The 23,146-nt window shown below is 40.8% G+C and overlaps 1 protein-coding gene across 2 annotated transcripts in view; it reads right to left on the reverse strand.

Moving 5' to 3' along the window:
• Window positions 1–23,146, reverse strand: part of ADAMTS3 (ADAM metallopeptidase with thrombospondin type 1 motif 3) — a 128,277-nt gene that overhangs the window by 79,291 nt on the left and 25,840 nt on the right. For both annotated transcript variants that reach the window (XM_074905337.1, XM_074905336.1), the window contains exon 4: window positions 7,299–7,455. In XM_074905337.1, coding sequence (XP_074761438.1) covers window positions 7,299–7,455 — 157 coding nt within the window. The remainder of the gene's footprint in view (window positions 1–7,298; window positions 7,456–23,146) is intronic.

Consider the following 23,146-nt stretch of genomic DNA (forward strand, 5'->3'; position numbering starts at 1 on the left):
CAAATTTGATTCTAAACTCTACAGTTCTTTGCCTGTTTCTTGACAGCTTTCAAGGAATAAGGTTAATGATCACACATCTTGGTGATGCTTGTCAGCTTATTAACAAAGGAGAACAGATTCTTTTCATCCTGTCCAGACACAATGATATCATCATTGTACTTTCAAAACCTTCCAACTCAGACTTGTCCAGAGAGCACTGCTTTCCTTTCCTAAGTAAAAAGCTATTTTGGTGATAAAAATTTAAAGATTTATTTAAATGATGTTTTAACATCACAGCTTCATACATTATTCTAGTTTTTTCAGCTTTGTATGCACAGCTTGTTTGCTCTCTGTCCCCCAGACCCTTCACCCTCAAAATGGAGTCTTCTGATATTTGCTTCTTTTTGCCCTTAAAAATAAGCATTTTTTTCTTTAACAGATGGTATTTGGGAATAACACTCATGACGTGAACGCTGATCACGAGTACCTGTAGTACTCAACTAAAATGAGAAGTACAGATGTTCAGTGTCTTTAGGACCAAGAGTTAAATTACTGGGGAAGTCAAGCTTACAAAATGTCATCCCAGGGCAATCTGATACGGAAAAGCCGTTAGGAGACAACCGTGCATATTTACACCCATGAAGAATTCTAGAGATTGTCCTGCTCTGTGATAGGATTCCCAGACTGTACCTAATCAGATGCTCATCCCAGATGTTTAAAAACAAATTTCCAGTGTCTTTAAAAAAAAAAAAAAAAAAGTCTCAGGAGCTATACTACTCCCTTCTCCTGGCCCAGCACAGCCTTTTCCCTGAGCATCGCCTCTCACACTGCAAGAAAATCCTTTTCTGCTCCCCATCCAGATGGGCGACCCCATAGAGCAGGCAAATGCTATAGCAGAGCAAGTGCTTGGTGGGATCCTACAAACTCCTGCCCACAAGCATTAGCAGGGGATGCCAAGTCACAGATCTTTTCATATGGATTCTACAGTACAGCAACTATTTAAAATATTTTCAGGAACAGTATAGAGACTTGCATAAATTGCCTTCATGATACAGTACCAGACATGGATGATGCTAAAGTAGTAATAATTCAAAACAGGGTTATTCTCTGGACAGCTCACTCATTTTGGTTTAACAATAAACATTTGGTAGATTAAACACAGTGACTCATCATAGCTCAAACTAGGAGTTCCCCCCTTTTCATACTGCTGGATGAATGGATGGTCAGAGGCTGTTGGCTGTAGAAATAATACCTCCTCCTCCCTCTGTGCACTTATCACATTTTCTAAAGCTGAAAAGACTCATTAGGATTGCTGGGCTGCTAAGTCCCCACCGTCAATACATGCATTTCTGGGTTGTGTTTCTCCTCCAGCACAAGTCAAATGAAAGCACGCTGTATTAGCTGAGAACTTCTATGAAATTCTGAGTGCCACCTGTTTCTCTATATTCCTACCAAGCCTGGTGAGAAGGTCCTCTGTAGTCTGAGCAGTCTGTCTCAACTCACTGTCACTTGCTGTAAGCATGTATCTGTTCATTCATGTTCTCCTACCAGGGTCATGATGCTTGATTCCACCTCACTTCCAAGCACAGATATAAGTTTTCAATCATTTTCTCAAATTCAGACAAAAATTAGGACAGTACTTTTTGAAAGTACTTTTTCAAAATGTGTTTTGAAAATGTGGTATGAGGTCATGATTACATTAAATATTATGAGCTGACCAGTTTTCACATGGTTTTCTCTGTGACTCCTATCTGACCCAGTTCTTCACAAGGAAGAATAATCAAGAGTCTTTTCTGTTCCCAGGGGAGAAATCCACTTGACATTTGTTGATGCAGTGTCATATTCTACTACGTGTAAGTGGTTTTCAATAGATGAGACTTCCTGGGGGAGGCTTTGGCTACCATCCTGAGAAGAGGAAGAGCTTCCCCTGTTCCAAAGAACTAACCCAGGCTCAGCATTTAAACCAGGCTTACCCAGGGCAATGGAGACTGCTGATACCAATGAGGTAGTTGTTTTTTTAAAAATGATTTTAACATTAACTGGTCAGGACCTACTACTTCTTTCAGGTCCCTGCATGACCTCACATTAGCAGAAAAAAGATCAGGTTCCCAGAAATACAGTAAAACAAGATCCTTTGGATTAGCAGATGGATTACCAATGAAATACAAATAACCACTTCTGCCACCAGTCTGTCAACATACGGAAAATTACCCCCATTCCCTGGTATCACAGAGTGAGAGCACAGGCATTTTATATGCATAAAACAACCACCAGATATTGAGAGCATGCAAGAGATCATATTCACAGCATAATGACTGAAAAGAGTGAGGTATATAAATCTAATAATTAACAAAGGGTTCCTTCAAGAAGTGTAAATTGGTTGCGCACACAAAGAACAACAAACGCCCACCAGTTCAGAGGATATCTATACCATCTCTTTAAAGGTTCAGCCTCTGGTATATTTTTCTAGCTCCTTGAGAGATGATGAAATTTAAAAGAAAAATTACCCCCAAAAAATGGAGGGGGGAAGCACATGCTATCTTGTCACTTAACTTTTCTTTCTGAAATAATCACATTTCTTCCTGTTTTCTGTTAAGTGTTTTGAGGTACTCTTCCCTATATTAATGAAAGAAGTAAAAAAAAGAAAAACAACCAAAAAACCCCCCCTACATAAAAAAAATGGCTATGTAAGCATTTCAGTGTGTGAAGATGCAGAAGGTTCCCAGCACTCCTCCTAGCACAGACATGAAGAGGGAAGGAAAACCAAGGCCTATACACAAATGTTAACAGGTTTGTCATCCTACAGCATTCCTCAAATGAATAAGGCAGGATTTCCCAGCTGATTTCTTGAGTTTTCATGTAATGCACTTCTAAGGAAACCAATCTCAACACAAAGCAAATGATGAAAACACCAGGGTAGTGCATGCCATATGCCATCATTCCCTAAAGAGGCTACAGATAGCCATGGATACCATAAATAGCAATCAGCACAGGGTGCTGCTTCAGTGGTAGGCTTATGTTTCTGCAAAACTGCAAAGGCTAAACCCACACTATGCAGTAGCTCAAGCATCCTAATACCTTCTCCAGAAACTCAGATTTCTAGTTCCAACCTAAGAAAGCTCTCTGCCACTTCATCACAAACAACTGCAATAAAGAAAAACAAAGAGAAGTAGATAGGTCGTATATGTGTGCTTATTTCTATGAGAACACAGTACAGGAACCAATAAATGCTCCACACTGTGATCATTGCTAAAACCTTGCTCTTAAGATGGTGTTTCTTTGACTTAGAACTCCTATGCTCGTTCTGTTTGATTGTTTGAAAAATGTCCAACAAATTCCCAAATGTTCTAAAATCCTTCAGGAATACCAGATGTCCTGTCAGACTGAAAGCTTCTTCCATATAGCTGGAGTTGGAAGCTTTCACGACAATAGTATCTTGGAAAACTGACTTTTTGTAGAGAGAGCACAACGCAGTATGTCCTGTTTAATTATGGAGGAAGGCTTTTACACAGTGTTTCCCAGTTTTTTATAACAACGTCACTGACAACAACAATTTTAAGTACTTTTTTATCTTAATTTTTAGTTCTTTGAGTCATCTGTCATCTTGAAGTCATAAGGATAAACACAATACAACTTACTCCTTGGTTTTGTCTAATCTGAGGCAAGGTAGAGCTACCAAACAACAGTGCAGGCAAGACTACAATCTGCTTTATATATTAAAAAACCCAGTACAATAAAGATCAGACTTTACTCAATTGGAAGTAGTCAGTAACTTGGCTTAGTCAAAGATGATGAAAGGTGGCTAAAAGCAAAGAAATTACTCCAGCTGAAAAGTAACCAGGAGGGAAAGTTAGCCAGCCTCCATCTAACTTTTATCTCTGAAAAACAGGAAAGATCAGAAAGCCTTCTAGTTTCCACAACACACTGGCAAGCAGAGACCTTTAGACACATCTGATAATTAAAGACCAAGGGAAGCTCACCTCTAGAAGAAAACTCATCTAACACACTTAAGAAACCCTCTTAGGAGAAAGTTCAAGATACCAACACTATGAACATCTACAGCATTCTCACACAAGTGTAGGCACGCCATACTGTTACCTGTGCCAGGATCAGCCAATGGTCTTATATGTGGGCTGTTGAGAGGTTCTCTGGCCCCTTTTAAACTGAAAATGACCTGCATAAAAAAGCAGTTTGTCTAGTACATTGAACTGTTCAGCAAGGCAATAATCAAGAGGAATTTTTCTGTGTATAATGTCCATTAGAAAGAGGTCAAAACTCTTCTGTAAAGGCAAACTTTAATAGGACTTGCACACTTGTTTTAGCTCAACAGGCATGGAAATGAACATGCAAACACGATTCGCCTGTTGTCGTAAATGACCTTACAGATTAGCAAATGACCTAATTGATTAGCAAAACCAAGACAGTGCCAAAATACAGAAATATGGAAGTTGAAAAGCCCATACAGTGTTTTCTATTTTGTAGTGGCAATTCTTTCATGTTAGGTAAGGTTTTACTCAAGAATATAAACTTTTGGGATGGAATGGTTTCAGTGTCTTACAGGAATAGAGCTTGGTTAAAATATGGCAGCAATCTAGGCAGTACAAAACATCCCCTTTTGCCTACCATGATAAGCTGCAGGTTCTACAGGACTGGATTGTACCTTGGCATTACCAGGCACCTTCAGCTAGGCACGGTTACACACACGAGTTACCTACAAATCTGTGGCTACTGCTCTAGGAACTTTAAATCAAAAACATATCAACAAGTTAGTGTAAGCACAGTGGTACAAATGGTGTAAACAGTTTTCCTTTAATGTGCATTTCAAATTATGAAAGACAGGGGGAGGGAGGAGAAATCCTATAGATAATAAAAGCTAAAATACTAGTCACAGAAAGTACAATAAAGCGTTAGAGTCGGGTTTGGTTGCAAAATCAGCAGATTTTGCATCACAAGTTGAAATATAGATAAGTTTCATATTTATATGTGTGTGATACATCAATAAAACACCTACCAGTGCATACAATGGACACAGATTGCTGTACTATACCACAGCCAAAAATCTGTTCATTTTTGCTAGGGGTAGAACAGGTTGGTGACCCAGCCTAGCTCTCTATAGACCAGCTGGGCTTCAGAGCACTCCCAGTAACATGACACTACCTTCAGCTGTTTCAAGACAAGACTGGTAAGACTTGTAATCAAGCAGCAGACACAAGCACCTCTCTTCTCTCATACCCTCCACTTCCACTTGAAATAAAAAGCTGTACCTTTCTCAGAGTTATATGGGATGCAGCAAGTTCCCTTAGTCTGTCTATGTTTGATCAAGTTCTTGTTCCTTTCATGTTGCTCCTTTCTCACTAAATGCCCTCAAGGTATTCATAGCCATCTTTCTGGTTCTTGGTTCCACTTAACACGATGACCTGTATTACATACTGCACAGATCTTTTCCAGACAAATGCTAAAAAAACAACGCACAGCATCATAGAAATAGATCCCCTCTGCCAAAGGATGGAACAAATCAATCTACAAGAAACAAGCCTTTTCAGTCTGAACTCCTTGATGAACAAGAAATCAGCTACAGACACATGGCTCTGACACTAACTAAAATGATGACTGTAAGTTATGAAAAGGTAGCTGCTGTTCTGTAGCCCTCCCTCTGAACAAACAAAAGAAGATGGGGAGACGCTGAAGACATTAAGACCCTCAAAGAACTGAAAAAATCCCAAACAACATTCAAAGATTCTGAGGTAGGACTCATAATTTAGATGTTTATCATCTCACTAATTTTCATATATTATGAATTGCAATTTAGAAATTCCTGAATAACTCCCGTCAGCTATTGCATGCTCCTGCTGACCTTCCCCATGTTGTAGCTACCTGAGATTTGCAAAGGCTTCCATGGCTTCAAAACACATACAAATAAAGTCTGCGAGCACATGAAAGATTGTCAAGGATAGAGATGCTGAATTTGTTGCAGGAGACCCAGAAGGTCCATCATCAAATACGCACTGTCTCTAACAGTGGTCCAAGTCTGCCAGCCTCACTAACCAAATGGATTCAACGCAGAAACATCATGCTGAGTGCACTGCCAATACTACAAAGGGTTATTTAGCACTGTTTAGTCAATCACACAACAGACATGCACGAGCTAGGTTTAAACAACCTTGTTGGTGTACCAAAAGCAAAGTACCTTTGGCAGCACAGGTCTCAAAGAAAGGCCAGGTTGATGAGCCTGCACAGTTCAGACAGCTGCTGGTCCCCAAGCCTGCTGCAGTACTGCCGTGCCATAGCGCAGTCGGCAGCATGTCCTTAATCTTCTGAAACACTAATAAAAGCCTGAAGGGATTTTTTTCAAAAAATCTGTCAATTCCTACCTGTTTTTCCAGAAAAAACCCTCCAAATAATCTAAGATCATGAGGATTGGCAATGAGGGACTGCTTGACTCCTCTCTGTTGAATATCTGTATCTAATTCTAGCTCTGTGTGTTGTATGTAGTTGTCCTCCTCAAAACCCTTTAAGTTTAAGAACATGTGAACACCAAGTACAAATAGGAACTTGAGAGGCTGAGAGATGTTGAAAAAGAAGCAGAGCACTGAAAGGGAATGTAGTTGCTCTTTCATCCTCAGCCCATAGTGTCAAAAACTTCAGTGTTCACTATGCAATGCATTGGCTTATAAGGATTTGTATATTAAAAGCCAGGGGGAAACATACAGGCAAGTGGATCAGACTACACTATAATTATTCTCAGATGGACCAACCACATTATCTTCACAACGAAGGGGGATTGTTGGATATGTCAAAATATATCCAGTCAAGACAAGTGCCTTCAAACTGCATTAATTGCAACTAGTAGAAGGAGGAAAACAGTATCAATCGTTGGCACAATTTAGCTATTACTCAGAAAGGAATAGGACCCAAACTTTAAACAAAAGTTGTATGGACAGAAGAGCCTTAATAACAACTTAGAACATTAAAGTCATATGAATATTTCTATTAAGATCTCATGTCCCACAACATCTTACCAACTTAGGTAGAGCTCAGACTTGTTTCCAACTTAAAGCAGTACAAAATTTGCCCTCAGTTTAAGGAAGGAAAAAACCAAACATATTCCACATTTCTTGATGAGAACACTTTGTGACTGAGTTCTGTTCTCCCAGATGAAAGCACAAGAAACTGCCTCTGTGACCTGATGCTGTATTTCAGCAAAATGTTTAAGTGCTTTCTTTTCAAACAGCCCAGTCAAAACTGCCTCTTTCAAAAGCTACCACAGGCTAGAGTTACCTGGGATAGATCTGTAAACAACCAACATAGGAGTACTATACCTTCTGTATGGACATCAGGGAGCATGTCGGTGGGATGCTGCACTACAGCTGATCGCCTGTACACCATGTGGATTCTTCCCTTTTCCTCTTCCATTTGCTTTCCTCTTTCCAAAGGCTCAATGAAGTATTCATCTTTATCAGTTCTTATCATTCCAGCCTGGTGAGGAAGAGAGAAAGCATGGCGATATGTCATTTGAGAGCTTAAAGGCCTGGCCTGATGCTTTAAAAACAACTATCAAGAGGGGTGAAGCATAAAACACCCAGTAAGACTCAAATTACTGCTGGGTTTCCTTTGCATGGACTTCTTGCCAAAGGCGATACCCTCTACACTCTGGGGATGTTCATCTGGCCGAGGCCACTGTTCAAAGGATTCAGAGAAGACAGTGTATATGTATAAGATACACTATCCCTTCAAAAACACAACTAAGACCAAAGTCATACAGGAGTTGGCCATTTGTATGTTATGCATAGCTATTTTATAATTGAATCATGGCACACTGAACACGGTGTACTGCAATGTTCTGTTAATCCTTAACCCATACATATATATTCTGAACTTCTTATGACTCAGGCCCTTCATTCTCCTTCATTAAAATCAGCAGAAGCCATATGGTTTCCTACTTAAATGAACACATACTGCTCCATCCTGTAACTGTGTCGCTATTGATGATTCTTCAAATCCCTTTCTCTTTATGTCTTCCACCTGTGAAAGCTGCGGGACAGGTCTGCAGACAAGGCAGATTTATCCTGGTGATTACCACAGTTAAAACTCACTGGAGAAGTTTCACCTGCGTTAAGTATGGTTTAAGGAAAGAGAGACTCATGCTCAGGAGGAAAAATTTCTTTGCTGGCACTCAAGTATAAATCACAGTAAATAGTGAAAAAAATCTGGCCATATGCTCAAGGAAACAGTCACCCTGCTTATATCTAAGGGCAGCAAGACTAAACTTCTTCCAGCACAGCCAGTGAAAGCAAGAATATCATGTAGGGGAAAAATGGATATAGAATATTTGAAATTACTGGAAAACACCAATAGGATATGTATTTTGAAGCATCTGCAAGTTATTATCAAAGACATTAGCAATCAAAACACAAACACTTGTATAAAATGTAGCAGAGCAACTACTAACAAGCATTACCCTTATGACCTTCCTTTTATAAAAATGAAAATGTTGGACAGAGTGAGCCAGACCCCTGTCCTGCACAGCCTCTGCGGAGGCTCTGTGACCAGCCACCCTGGCCAGCATGTCCAGGCAAATGCTCTGCAGCCAACCTGCTGTGAAACTCTGGCCAACTTCTTCCTCTGGAGTGGAGGCGCAAGCTCCGCTCAGCTAAAAATCAAGGCGTGCGAAACCTCCTGTTCTCATCCCACCGGCATCAGTTCCATGGGTGAGCTCAGGACTTGTACATCTATATGATAGGGCAGGATATACCTGCAGTTACAGCTGCCACTTGCTCACTCTCAACCGAGTGATGCATCAGTTTTTTCCATAAACCAAAGAAACTCCTATGAGATCTCAGTGACTGTAATGCTGTAACTCAAGATTTCACTATAGGTAAGGTAGGAATTACAGTTATGGCTTTGATCACAACCATAGACACATACAAAGTGTGAACCAAAAAAAAACCAACCCCAAAACCCCCAAAGGAGACAATTCTGACTGTTCTGCAAACTGCTCCAGGGCCTCCCCAAGCCCCGCTGGACTAAACAGCAGCTTTGAATGCCATCAAACTTAGTTATGGCAATGCTACACAGATCTGGGTTTTGGGTTTTTGTTGGTTTTGGGTTTGGTTGTTGGTTTGTTGGGGTTTTTTTTTGCAACAACTAAAGATTATCATAGTCCAAGTTTACATAATTTGTCAAATACAAGTAGACAGAATTGTGAAGGCATACAACAGAGTATAAAAATTAACGTTGTAATGAAAATACTCAAAATATCACATACAGTACTGCTCTGCAAGCTTTCCATGCTCTGTATGTTTTCTTGCATCTACACTCAAATTTTCAGTTAATGAATTTCTTCAAATATTGGCTAAGCTACATAAATCTAAATACTACATTCTTCCTTTGTTTTCATTATGTGAGTAGCAGGAATATGGGAAACTTTGGTTAGAATAACTCAGGTTAGCATCACAAGTCAGTTTTTCATGTGGCTAGTACACATAATTAGACTGGGAATTAACAAGATCCCTTTGCATGTTAATGGCTTATTTGCTTGCCATTTTTCTGAGCAAAACTAAGTTTCATACCTACAGTTGCTATGCTACTGGTGTAGATCTTGTCTTGGTATAAAATATTTTGTAAATAACCCATTTTCTATGCAGCTGTTGCCTGTCAGTTGAAGGTAGTTCTACCCAAAAGCTGTGCTCTGTGCAAAAGTGAAACTTTGCTTTGCTTCCCAGCTTCAAAGTGTATGCTTTTTCTTGCCTGTGTTAAATATACAAAAAAAGAGCCACAATCATATTTTTGAGAATAGTTTTCCAAGCTGGATCCCACATCAATCAGATTGTATCTCATACTCAATAGCTTCTATAGATGATTATTTACACAGACATAAGGTGCATCTCTACTTTTTGTTCCTCTTCATGGTAGTGGCTAACTTCACCAATTTCAGTGGACTTGAACTGTGTTGAGGGGATATGCACCCATAATCATGAACAAACGTGACACAATTTCTCTGCAAAATTTGAAAATGTAGCTAAAGGGCTGTATTTCCAACCAGTTGTCACCAACATGGGCTTCCTAGAGAGAAACATCTCCCATAGATCCAGCGTGACAGCAATGACCTGACCTCCAGTATGACTTGCAACCTCCCGTGCACAGCAGAGCAGTTAATTAAAAATACACACTGTCAAACAGCTTGCATAGGCTGAAGGCTGCATGCACAGACCATTTACCACATGCAGCGATGGACTTTTTGGAAGAACAGTGTTCCCTGCAGTCCCAAGAGAAAGGAAGAATTACAGTGGAGACCAGACAACTCTGGCTTTCTAGTCAAAAGGCCAAACCTAAAGGGCTGATGAGGGAAAAACATGGATTTAAATTAAAAAAAAAAAAAAAGGGAAAGAAAGAGCGCACTTTGGTTATACTAACAAGAACACAATCGGGTTTTATTCAGTATCATTTCTCCCTCACTTTGTTCCTCATCCCTCACACACCTTTTAGCCTTGTTTTACTCTTTGCTTCATTTGCAGGTATGATTTGGTATCACCTGTGTAGAAGCTGAATACATTTCACATGATTCTGAATAATTAATTTGCATGAGCTTTTGAGATACTCACCCTTGCTTTGCTTCAGCACTACAGTAAACAGTACAAATACTAACATGCTCTGTCTGACACTTTAATACATAACAGTTAAAATTGCCATAGTGACATTATCTTACAAAGCATGCTGTAAATGACAGCAGACACATTTTTATAAACACCGATTTATTTTTTCCTTTTATTGGAAAATGAGATTTAGAATCAACAGGGACAGTTTTGGTCCATTTTAACAGCCTACTGGCAAGCATGAACGCAGAATTCAGCTTGCTTTTCATTCTGACTTCCCCCCCCCCCCCCCCCCCAATTTATCAATAAAGAGAGCTTGAAATTTTCCAAATGAATGGAGAAAGAGGGGCATAAGCAAGTACTGCATTTTCAGGTGAATGTTCACTGTAAACTCTACTGTCAACCCAGCTTCTTCTTCTCCACCAACCAGCGAGAAAAGCAAGCAGATGTTTAGAGAACGTATTTTTAAAGGCTCACTTGGAGAAAAGACTGTGGTGGATTTTCAAGAAAGAAGTAGTAGTGGAAAATTTTTTTTCACAAAAGCACATTTATGGAGCAATACAGGAAAGCATAGTCTGAAATCCTGGAATGCTATTAATTTTACTACTTTTTCTTATAAATTAACAATGTTCAAAATTTCCATCAACTGAAGGATGCAGTTTGAAATCTGTGCTTCTGTGAAGATGATCTAGAACTGTCCCTATTATTCTTAAAATGTAAAAAAGGGACACAGCAAAGCTACCAAAAGCAAAAAGAAGCCTTTGCGGCACAGGGGCTAGAAATAAACATGCCTGTTCTCTGCAACCATTTCAACCTTGCCTGAGGCTCGGGAGAAGTGGATTAACTCCTCATCTTTCCTACAGATGCACTTTTCCCATGTTTAAAAGGGCAGCGAACTCCCCTCCCTGAGGAGTGTCACAGGGGAAACCTGCTGAAGGTCTGTTTAGCACCTTGCATGCACGCCCCTTGCTGCGTAACATCTATAGCTGTCTTTAAATGACTCACGACCATTAATGCATTTCATCCCTGCAGATCTTTTCTCCCTCCTCAATCCAGAAGCAATGGTGCATAGTGAACTGAGGGAAAACCCTTATGCTGAATTAAACTGATGCAGGAGCAAGTTCTGCTTGAGTTCATAATAAAAGGTAACTGGGAGCAAGGCCAAATCCAGCCTGGCACAGGCAGCCCACCTAGGAGGACTTCCCAGAGGACAGCAAATGATGCATTCTTTACTGGACAGTTCAGTGATAAAGCAAAACCTGGAAAAATGTCTTTTTTTTTTTTTTTTTCCCCAAAAGATACAGACAATAATAAGGTAATTACCAACAATATAAGGCCTTGAGAAAATAACCTACAAGGGCAGGTTAAACTAAGGAATCAGCTCCTGAGCCAAAATCAACAGTATTTAAGGGGGAACATGATTCCATATAAATATGCATGGAGTATTAGCTGCAAGAGAGGAGAGAACCATCCATTCAGAAAACACAACAGGGAACTGTGAAGAGACCATTAAGAATGGATACATTTAACTTCAATATTAGAGTACACATTATGGGTGGGATTTTCAAAAGTATTTTAGGAAGTTAAATGCTCCACTTCTAGTGGTTTGCAGTAAGGGTAAACCATTTAATTCTCAGGTGCATTTTGAAAAGCCCACCCTCAAATGTCGGAAAGTGAAAGAGTTTGTTTAGTAAGGCAGCAGTCACACTGTTGGCCATTATCAAGTCAAGTGCTGCTAATACTTGCCACCAAGTGTTACTGGAGAGTGGGAAATGCTTTGGGTTGTCTACAGTGCACTTCTTTTACAAATTAAACTGACAATACAATATTCCCATCCTAACTATCATCTCAAGTTCAATGCAGTGAGGTCAGTAAATGCTCTCGCTTTTTGATGCTAGTCTCCACTGCCCACCTGTATCCCAACTTCTGGTTTTCTTTCCTTCTTCATGTCCTCCAACAAACAGACTGGATGTGGTGCCCCCAAACACCAAAGCTGCTCTTTCTCATGCAACTCCCTCTGAAAAACACTCATTCACCTGCCTATGAAAAAAGCTTGACAAAAGTTAGGTTTCTAAAGTACTCAGACCCTTGTTAGCTGTACTCCTCAATCACATCTGACTCTTCCTGTCTGCCATCCTGTCCATCTCTGCTCCCTCCTGTTCCTCACTGAGCTCTGGATGCTGTTCACAGCAGAAGCTTTGTGACCTGGGTCTGCACAGCATCCAGTGTGGTGGGATACCTGATCCATCAGTAGGTACTGCTACACCAAATTATACTACAGGCACACTGTCAATTGAAACCAAGTATTACATGCATCTGTATACAATAGATACAATGCTAGAACACTGAACAACTAGCAGATGTGACCAGAATGATTCAAGAAGTCCATGTTTAGAGTAGATCCAAGCATGTGTGCTATAGTATCAGCAACTGTGGGATCCTCTAACACTATCAGAGCATACAGGTTTGTTGCTAAAGGAATTGCAAGAGTCTTTGACACGCTGGGAACATGAATAAAGACAAGGAGTCAGGTTCTGGGACAACTGAGCACCAATTCGCAGACTTTTCTGTCATACAGCAGTGGCCAATGCAGGCTCCAAGGGAAAGAGCAGAGAACCAGATATGGTGTGGAGAGTCTTCCCCCAAGGCACTTCTTTGGGCTCTAACCTAGGACCTGCCTCAGCAGGAAGCTGGGACCAGTTTATGTTTCAATCAGAATGGGTCAAAGCTGGTGGTGGTGGTGAAGCACAGGGAATCTTAAAGGATACCAGTGAGAGAAGTCCTCCATTTTTCAGGTTGGCCTGTAAAGGTTCAGCATGCATTTCCCTGATGTTATTTGTAAATGAGCAACTAGTTGAAACCACAGACAGGCATTCAGAGATTCCTCTTTGCCCCACCAGTGAGGACGACACCAAAACCATCACTCCTGTGAGCTCTATGTGATTTCATCCACAAGAGTTTCTCTGCTGCCCATTTCCATACCACTAAAAAAATATACATTTAAATAAAATTACATTGAATTATAGCCAAATACTAACAGGTAAAACTATTCTCCATTGACTTAAAGCCAGTGAGTGCACAAGATAATAATCATTTTCAGTGAAAAATGCTTTCACTCCAATGTTTTTGTGGCTTTGCTATTATTTTAATCTAACCGTCCACTTATCTTCACAATAACCTATTTCAGTTAGTATCTGTATTTTGAAAATGCTGCAATTTTGTAAGACTTAATAATATCTACCACAGAAGAGGTAATAATATCAATTATGTTTTTAAACTGATCTTAGTGCCCTTGTACTACACAGAAATAGATTTTAAAACATTGGCATGATACCCTAGGGAACTGAGACTTTAATCAGCAGCTATTCCTCCTAAGCTAGCTTTGAACAGTGAGAGAACTGAACATGCAAGGCTGCTTTAAGCAAATCAGAAATACAATATTGAAATATTTGCAAACTGCGACATGGCAGCACAGACTGATGGGGCACGCATGGGAGCAAAGTGTAAAGACTAAAAGCAGTTCTGTTGCCAAGCTGGCTTTGTAGGCTGCTCACATCAGGTTTCTCCCTCTCGTGGTTGGTTGGGTTTTTTAATATCTTCCTTTCTTACTTAGGTGAAAAAGAAATGAGATCACATTCCAGAACGTTCCTCGCAAAGATAAACTGTTTCTTGCACCACACCTGCTCTCTATGCTCTGTTCAAGCTTTTCTAACCAACTCATTTGTCACCAGACTTGTTCCAGACTTTAAAACTCTGACTTTTTTGTTTATTTTTCTATATTGTCCTTTCTCCTCTCCCAGCTAGAAACTAGGAGCGATATGTAAATCGTTTTCTGGCAGTTAATCAGGATTACATATTTAATCCCTGTCTTTTACAAACCGAGGACAAACACCATCGCACTGAATCAGACAGACCAGGCCCAGTAGGTTGGCATCAGCTCTGGAGAGTGGTCTGGCAACCCCTGTCTCACAGTGCTCACTCATGGGTCTTCAGAGGATAAACATCAAATCGCTTTCTTCTGACGGTACTGAGCACCCAGATACATGACATGTTGGGCTCACTAGCTTTGTATTCCTCTGTAAAAGCTCATGCTCCAAGATTAAATGCTTTATTTGCCTGCTTTCCGTTGCTTTTATGAAGACACAGAACCTTTGCACTACGCTGAATACAATGAACAAGGAGTTCAGGTCCTTCAGTTTCCAAAAATGAAATGTTTACCTATATGATGTATCTTTTTTGCAACTAGCCATTATATATATATAGGTGTCTAGCGAAATGGTAACTGCTCCGGCAGAATACACAACAGACCTGCTTTAATCTGTACCCAAGGCATAAAACTTGACAATCTAAAAAAAAGTCAGTCATCCAACCTACAGTTGATTACACTGCACCACAAGGGATACGTGATCAATAGGGCTTCATTGCATCCCCCTACACGAGAATCTTCATTTGTATTACAGGCCCCTTTTATCTGGCTTAGGATATGTACACCCTTCTGTAATACAAAGTAATTTGGAAATATCACGTACTGTGTCTTGACTCTGAAGATTTGAAATAGGGGAGATTAAAAGCTTAAAAAATTGAAATTTATCATCACGTTCAAGGTTCTATATTTATCTCTAAATGGAGTAAGTTGTCAATAACGTAAGAAGCAGATTAATAAGCAGGCCGGAGTCTGTCTAGCAGTAGGAGATTGTCTGCATGAAGTCGGGCTGCAATAATAGTCCTTGGTAAGAAATGGGCAAGCTATGTAAAGAAAAAAAACCAGCATAAGCACAAGAATCCAAGGATGCAAAATTTACCTTTCCTCTAGAAGAAAGTTCCAACTTGGGACTCTTCAGTAGTGTACAATAACGAGTAATAAAAACGGGCTATGTTCACTCTACCTAGGAAGGAAGTAGAAATATGAAGAAAAGAGCTCTCACCAGAGCACATGTGGAAGCAGGCATGTGTCAAAGAGCCAGTTACCTTCCAGTCCAAGGACAGCTAAGAGTTCAGTGGGAAAAAGGAAAACTGCTTGCCCAAGACAGCCACCCCTGTTTTAGGGAGAGACTATGCTCAGGAGGATCCATCTGCTTGCTCAGAAGAATAAGATCTAAATCCAGTGACTGCAACCAACATGGGCAAACACAGTGACAAGTTTTGTCTGCACGAAGTACAGTAAGACTTGTAGAGCCCACCATTCTTCAGATCAATTGTCATCTGGGTGTGAGCAAAGGGACTGTAACCACCCAACTTCAGGAGAGTAGCGCCCAAATACACCTGTGAAATTAAATACTTCACTGTTCTGTGAGTGCCTATGACAGCCATAAAGAATTGCAGCTTGTGTTCAAAGAGGAAACAAGCCCACTTAGATGTTCCTCCACCATCTCAAAGACAGGGACTCTCAAGTTACCTATCAGTCCAGGCTACGTGTTAGCCCTCCAGTCTCACCTGGTGTAACTGTCATCTGCTCCAAAACCAAGACATTTCTCCAATTGAAACAGTGTAAGCCACAGAGTCCTTAGACACTCTTTCTGAATAAAAGGAAGAGAAGTAGGATACTGACAGCAGCAAGTCAGAGAAAGAATCAAGACAGTGAAATATTGTCCAAGCTTGCAAAAATGCAAATGCATTACTCCCCTCCTCATGAAGATTTCTTCAAATTTTTTTTTTTTTCCCCCTTCCATTCTTCAAAGTATGTTGTGGGGACAGAAGAGGGCTTTCTTTGAGAGAGGCTGAGTACCATTCTCTCTCATGGAGACACACAGAGGTACTATATAACAAAGAGGGACATTGCATATGCCAAGTCTAGTTTACAACTTCCACCAGCATTTTCTAAGAGTACCCAAGACAGGCTCCCCACACAGTAACTAAATTAATCCATCACCACACATGCCTTAAAAATGAAATGCAGAAATTTGTACAGTATCCATAAGTGTCAGAATTCGGATATCATAGAATCATAGAATGGTTTGGGTTGAAAGGGACCTTAAAGATCATCCAGTTCCAACCACCCTGCCATGGGCAGGGACACCTTCCACTAGACCAGGTGGCTCAAAGCCCCATCCAACCTGGCCTTGGATCTATACTATATGTGAATCTATTCTCATTTCAAGCCATAAATCGCTTGTTCAGCTCATAAAATCTCTTAAAAGATCCTCCACTTGTGATAAGTTAAAATAAGTTGCTTGTGCTGACCCACATAGTTTCAGCTAGCATCATCTATTTCACCTACCACGAATGCCAACCAAGGCAGAACCTCAGCAAAAGGACTCAGTCAAACCAACACAAAGCTGTTACCTCCCAGAAAATGCTTCCTTCTGACTATTCTATCGATGAAATTGGAAAATGTTTCCAGGGCTCTCCTCCCACCCCTCTTCTCCCTTTTTCCCTGTTGGACAATCACAGGTGGCTGACAGCTCTATCCTGCCGCTAACTAAATAGAAGCCCTATTGAAAAGCATCAAGAGCTCTGTGTTCCCTCAATTTAATATCCTAGCACTAGCCAAGCAGACACTGCACCCTGCCAAGACAAACATATGGGACTTGGCAAAAGGGGAGGGGGGCAGTTTCTGGAGACAGCCCTCCAGTCTAAACTTCTTAAGGAGTCGATATAAACACGCTTTTATAAAAAAGGTGCTGCCTCGTCTAAAAACACAGATTCAGCGCAAAAACACTACTACCTTTCACCCTCTCTGTTAGTTTAAGGTGTGTTCAGTTCAATGACTGTGCAAAACCTGCGTCACAGCTACCTGCTGCTCGCTTTTTTAATCCAGAGACGAAAACTTTTTGGAGTCGCACTGAACACTGGTTGATTTATTGGAAGAAAAATAAAAGGAAAGAAGGATGCTTTGCCTACAGCACATTTCCCTTTGCCTGCCTCCACCAAAGCAGAGCTTTGGTTGGTGGGAATTGATTCTAAGTTTCCTACAATGTGTAGCTCCAGGGTTATACCTTCAATTCACTGGGCGGATATTATTTCTCATGCCACATGGTATCCATATTTTGTCAAGAATCAACTGATTCTCCAAGGTTTCTTCTTCAAAAATAGTCTAGAAACTGAAGTTGTAGAGTTTGCCCCATGATACCTCTCCGCAATTCATAACTATCAACTGAGTGTTACTATCCAGAATTTCTTCATATGCCAAGTACGCATCCCTCTATTTCAGTAGAGGCACACAAAATGTCTTGCATGACATTCACTCGCTCACTCAGCGTTAAGAGTGCAGGCTGCCACCTCGCAGTATGTGGACGGTGACTTTTTCAGCTTCTGCTGCAAAGAGGCACCCTATCTCTGGGGACAGGCAGGCAAGCTGACTCTGAGCTGGAGCAAGGCAGCACCCTGCATGTACCCCTCGCTCCATGGACAGGGATCCATGCACCACACCGCAGAGACAGGCCAGAGAGAATCAACTTTGAGAGACTTAAGGAGATAAATAAGACATGACTCACAGACAACGGGGCTATGTACGTAACCTGGCAGGATAATTCACCAGGCTGGTGAATTCACTCACTCACTCCCCTGGCTTTTGTTTCTTTTTTACCAGGCATGACTGTCAACTCCTGCAAGAAAGAATGAATTGGGCTGGGATTTTGACAAATTATTCTAATAGATCCAGTGCTGATGGCTAGGTGCAGCCTTTTGGCAGGGGGCCTTTCTGTCTGCCCCATTGTGCCACAGACTTGCATCACTGGATGTGGGGGGAAGGCCGACCAGTTCCCCACAACAGTGAGGACAAAGGACAAGTTACATTACGTGTCGCAGTACCCACAGCCTATCCCTGACACCCCTTTTTCCTGGGGCAATTTACCTGATCATATGCACAGTGTAAAGCATGCATGTCAAGTATCACATCTGTCCAATAAATGCTGGAATAGCTGTGCATTCCTATTGCAGCCACCTTGACACCCACATTGAAGAGGAATAAAATTTTAGCAAAGAATGTATCATATGAACAAAACAATGACAGTAATAAAAAAGGAATATCAGTGTACAGCCTACCACTGAAATGAACTGGCAAACAAAAGTACATCTGCACAGCCCTGTGGCTTCAGCTATTAAGCTAGCACAGATATGCATGTATTGCTCTTACACTAAAGCATGTTCATCATCTACTGGGATTAAAATTTGTGACAGAATGTCTATAGATACCTTTCTGACAGCACAGATAAATTTTCCTGTTAGATAAAAGATTTTGTAGATAGACAGCTTCCTTTTCCAGCTTCCCAAAGCATAATTTTGTAGTCTGTATCCACAATCTTAGTGCTCAGCCACCCACATAATACCCTCACAGCACATGTCATAAATCTCAATTCTGCGAGACTTCTGTGGATAGATGGAGTCAAGTAACTTCATACGTACAGATGAGTCCCATTACTCACATACAAAATACATCTGGCAAACCAGGGATGAGATTCCCTTCTGCGTGCAATTCTACCGAGATAATCTGTAATGATTACCCACTTTTTTCTCTTTTCCCATTTACTCTTACTTTCTGTAGTTATTGCTTGACCAAATTGCATAGGTCAGCATATATAATGATTAATCAAAATAAAGTGAAACCAATTAAGTATCAGACATTTTTTCTATTTATGACATGTCCAAGTAATTTAGACTCATTGATCTGTGTTATTTTATCACAACGTTGTGTACAATATGCAGTACTGATCTGATAAAAGTGGCTACAGATAATTTAAAAATTACATAACGTATGGAGATGATTTGGTAGCAATATAGAAAGTTTACCAAAGTGACCATAAATGGCATTCATTTCAAAATCCAAGCAACTATGCAAAATTACTGATTTTTTCTTAGCCTCACTAAAAATGTAAAGAGAAGAGTCCACCCAAAGAGAAAGGTCGAAGCCATCACTCTGCCCAAAGTGTGTGTTGCTGCAACCTGTTATCAGAGCTGCAGCTAAGCGAAAAAGAGAACAAACTGCTCTGTCTGTGGGACAGAACATGGAGACAGAGAGCAGCACCTGGGCCATCCCTGACGCCGCCGTGACTGCTGTTCCTTGCTGCTGTGAAACCTGGCAATGGTAGCCAGCATGGACAGTCTTCCATGGGTTGAGCAGGTGACAGAAAATTAAACAGACAAGCAAAGACCTAGGACCATGCAGACAAACAGCTGGATGGATTTAAAAGCCTGCAGCATGGGAACACGGCTTCACTCTTTGATGCTGATCCAACAGGCCCTTCCCTCATGCATCTGCTCGTGCATCTGTAAGCATGACATATCAGCATCTTAATGATACCAATCTAAATACATTGCCACCATGTGAAGTTACAAGCAGACCAAGGTACACACTTAACAGAGCTGTCTCAGGAGGAATTTATGAATCCAGGAAATGGCACCACGAACCAAGCAGGGTTTGTAGTCCCTGTGATGAGAGAGGCTGTCCACAGGCATCCAGGGTGGGTGGCATGTCACCTGGAGACTGCCACCTGTGCCTCTGGCAGAGCCTGCTCCTCCAGAACGTAAGGGGATCCAGGCCCCTGCCGAGGTCTGTCTCGCAGGGCTGGCAGGGAAGGGGAAAAGCTGTCCAAAAGAACATACTTCTCTCGCTGCACATCTTCTGCATGTTAAAGTATTTATGGCCTCGACATACTTGGCATATAAAAAAATACTACACATTAGAAGAATGCTGGAAAAAAGTAATACGGCAATGCTCTGCACATTTTGAGAAACAGATGTTATTGATACAGTTGCTGGGTACCTACAGAGGGAGCGGGGAGGTTTGCTGATGAAAATCCTTCTTCCCCATGGATGGGCCTCCAGCCCCCATGGACGGGCCTCCAGCCCCCATGGACCCTCCAAGCCTTCCAGGGCTTCAGGCAGAGACCACAGCTTTGAGGCAAAACATCCGTGTTTGCCGGCTCCTTCAGCACCAGCACCCTTTGAGCTATTTCTAGTATTGCAAGCAGGAATTCAACAGCTCATTTTTTCTCTTTGGAAGATCAACGTGATATAAAATCCATGTCGTATCACATGTTTCATCTGTTGCAGAACTCCTGGCAATGCACTTTAGAATTAAAGCAAGAGCTCCTGAATCATTTGAGTCTCAGTTCTTGAAGGCTATTAAACACAGATGGCATAAAGCAGTGTTAAGATTCTTCTTATTAGATAAGTGCTAAGAGTGAGCTAGCATTTATTTAAAGACATTAAATCCAATTTTGAATCAAATGAAATATTCAAACAGTACACACTGCTCAGGTTTCACAGCCAGCTGAATTATTCACACAGCAGAAGTTTGTGACTAATCATCTAATCAGATTTTTTAAACAAAAAAACCTTCTGCAGCTACAAAGAACAGTATTATTTGTTTGACTGAATACCAGGATGAAGATTCAGAAACAGGATGAAAACATTGGAATGTTTAATATCCTCTCCCAAACTACGGATGCAATTTAGGAATAAGAAGCTAAGATACACTCATACTAAAATACTGAATATCAAGCTGACCAGAAACAATACACTCATTTCCTTAACTAAGGAGAGTCCTTCCTGTGGCTAATAAACTCACTGTAAATACAAATATGTTCTTCATTTTAAACACATCTAAGCATGCTCAATGTAATCTGAATATAAAAACACTGCTATGAGATTACTAATCTAATTTGACACTGTGGTGTGAAAAGTAATCTAGTCAGAAGCCACACACAACTGACCATTATGCAATGGACTAGAAAATTAAGACTTAAGAATACAAGGAATGGATCATGGTCCATTAATACAGTAAAAACCGAAATAAATAAAAAGAGACAATAGAGATTTAAACTATATGAATTTGCACTGGAATTCTCAGTGTCTTTCAAAAAAGAGGTCTTAATCAGTGATGAAGCTAAACCATAGCAGAAATGGCAGGCCTTGAACCCAGACAGATATCCCACCAAACTCTATAGCCTCCTGCAACCAAGGACTCCTTGAGTGGTGGCAAGAGTCTCTTTGGGGAACACATGGCCCACAATAAACAGGATAATGAAAATGGAGTGATGATCCCACAGAAATCTGCAACCACGTTTAAAATGTACCATACTTGTTAATCTTATATCCTATGTGAGAGCAGAACCCCTTCCCACAATTTCTGCTTGCTCCTCCAAGGAACTGAAGCCCTCTCAATACATTAACTGATGCACCATTTTAAGGAGCAAAAGACATTTCGAAGAGTCACCTAACTAACCAATATTCTGTTGAATTTGCAACAGAAGAAAAGAAAATGGCAATATATTAATGGGTCATTGCACCGGACTGAAAGTAAGCTTTTTAGCCTCCTCTATAAACATACATAAGAAAATTCCTTTATGCCGAAATTTCTCATGCTTGGTTTTAATCCAAATGTTGGGTTTCTTTTTTTCCCCTTTCAGAAAGTCTAAGAAAAAAAAAAAAAAAAATCAATGGAACCCCTTAAGAGTTATATGGAAGAAAAAAGAAAAAACAAACTGTGATTTTATGTGGAAAAATGTGTCTCTATTTTTTGTTCTTGGAAAACCTACACAGATTCATTTTAACGGCAAACTGCCGTGCAAAACTGGCACGCAAAATGCTTTGTCCTTAAAGAAGGAATTGTGGTTTTAAAATATCAGTTATTAAAAACTGAAAAGTATGCATGGAACATGCTCGGTGCAGTCAAGTATCTCCCCAAGCCCAGCGTATCTCTGGAGAAATATTTACTGAGTACAAGTTTTGTCTTTGTGGCAATTACAGAAGCCCTACACTAGGAACTATTCTATGGTGAAACGGTCCGAGCAATGGTAAAACTTGCTTCCATGAAAGGAGCCTGAAGTGGGTTCATGGTAAGGGGTACTCAGACCCTTTGCCACAGGCAAATTTTATATGCACAGGGTTGCCAGTTCTTGCAATAAACCTGGTGTTTTCACAACTGCTGGAGTCATGGGATTATATGAGAGTCATAGCTTCCTCTAGAAAGTGGAAAGGAAAACAAAAAGCAAGGACATTTGATAGCCTTCAAAGAAGGAAAAATAAGAACTTCAAATCAAGTGCTGAAAAGCAAATAAAATAATCCCAAAATATGAACATCTCATGATCTGGAGAATGGAAAAGGGGACACTTGAGATCAGCAGCACCATGTCTATTGCAGCGCACAGAAGTCACATTTATTGCCTGTACACAGCAGTCATGAATGACACCACAGAATTATAATGAATTACAAATGTTCCAGATACAGAGTAATACCAATTACTGTGTTAAGCAATGTGCTCTGCCCATGCAGCCTTCATGACCTGGCTGACCAGGTCCCAGGTTGCCACTGCCCCAGTTAACACAACGCGCTTTGCACCACACAGCATTCAGCACTGTGGAAGACAGGCCTATCCGAAGGGCTCCAGCGTTGGCAGCAACTCTACCAATTCTACAGGGCAATGGGTACCTTAAGTCCCAACACACAGCCACTGCTAAACAGGGAGGTACCCATCAGAAATGTACTTCAGGTGGCCTTTTAGACTCCTCATGACCACCGCGAAACAGGGAGGTACCCATCAGAAATATACTTCAGGTGGCCTTTTAGACTCCTCATGACTCTTCTCTGCTGGATTTATAAAGCAGGAATTCCTTATTTTTTGCATCATCTTCAC

This window comes from Athene noctua, chromosome 4 (genome assembly GCF_965140245.1).
Source record: "Athene noctua chromosome 4, bAthNoc1.hap1.1, whole genome shotgun sequence".
NCBI classification, from domain to species: domain Eukaryota; kingdom Metazoa; phylum Chordata; class Aves; order Strigiformes; family Strigidae; genus Athene; species Athene noctua.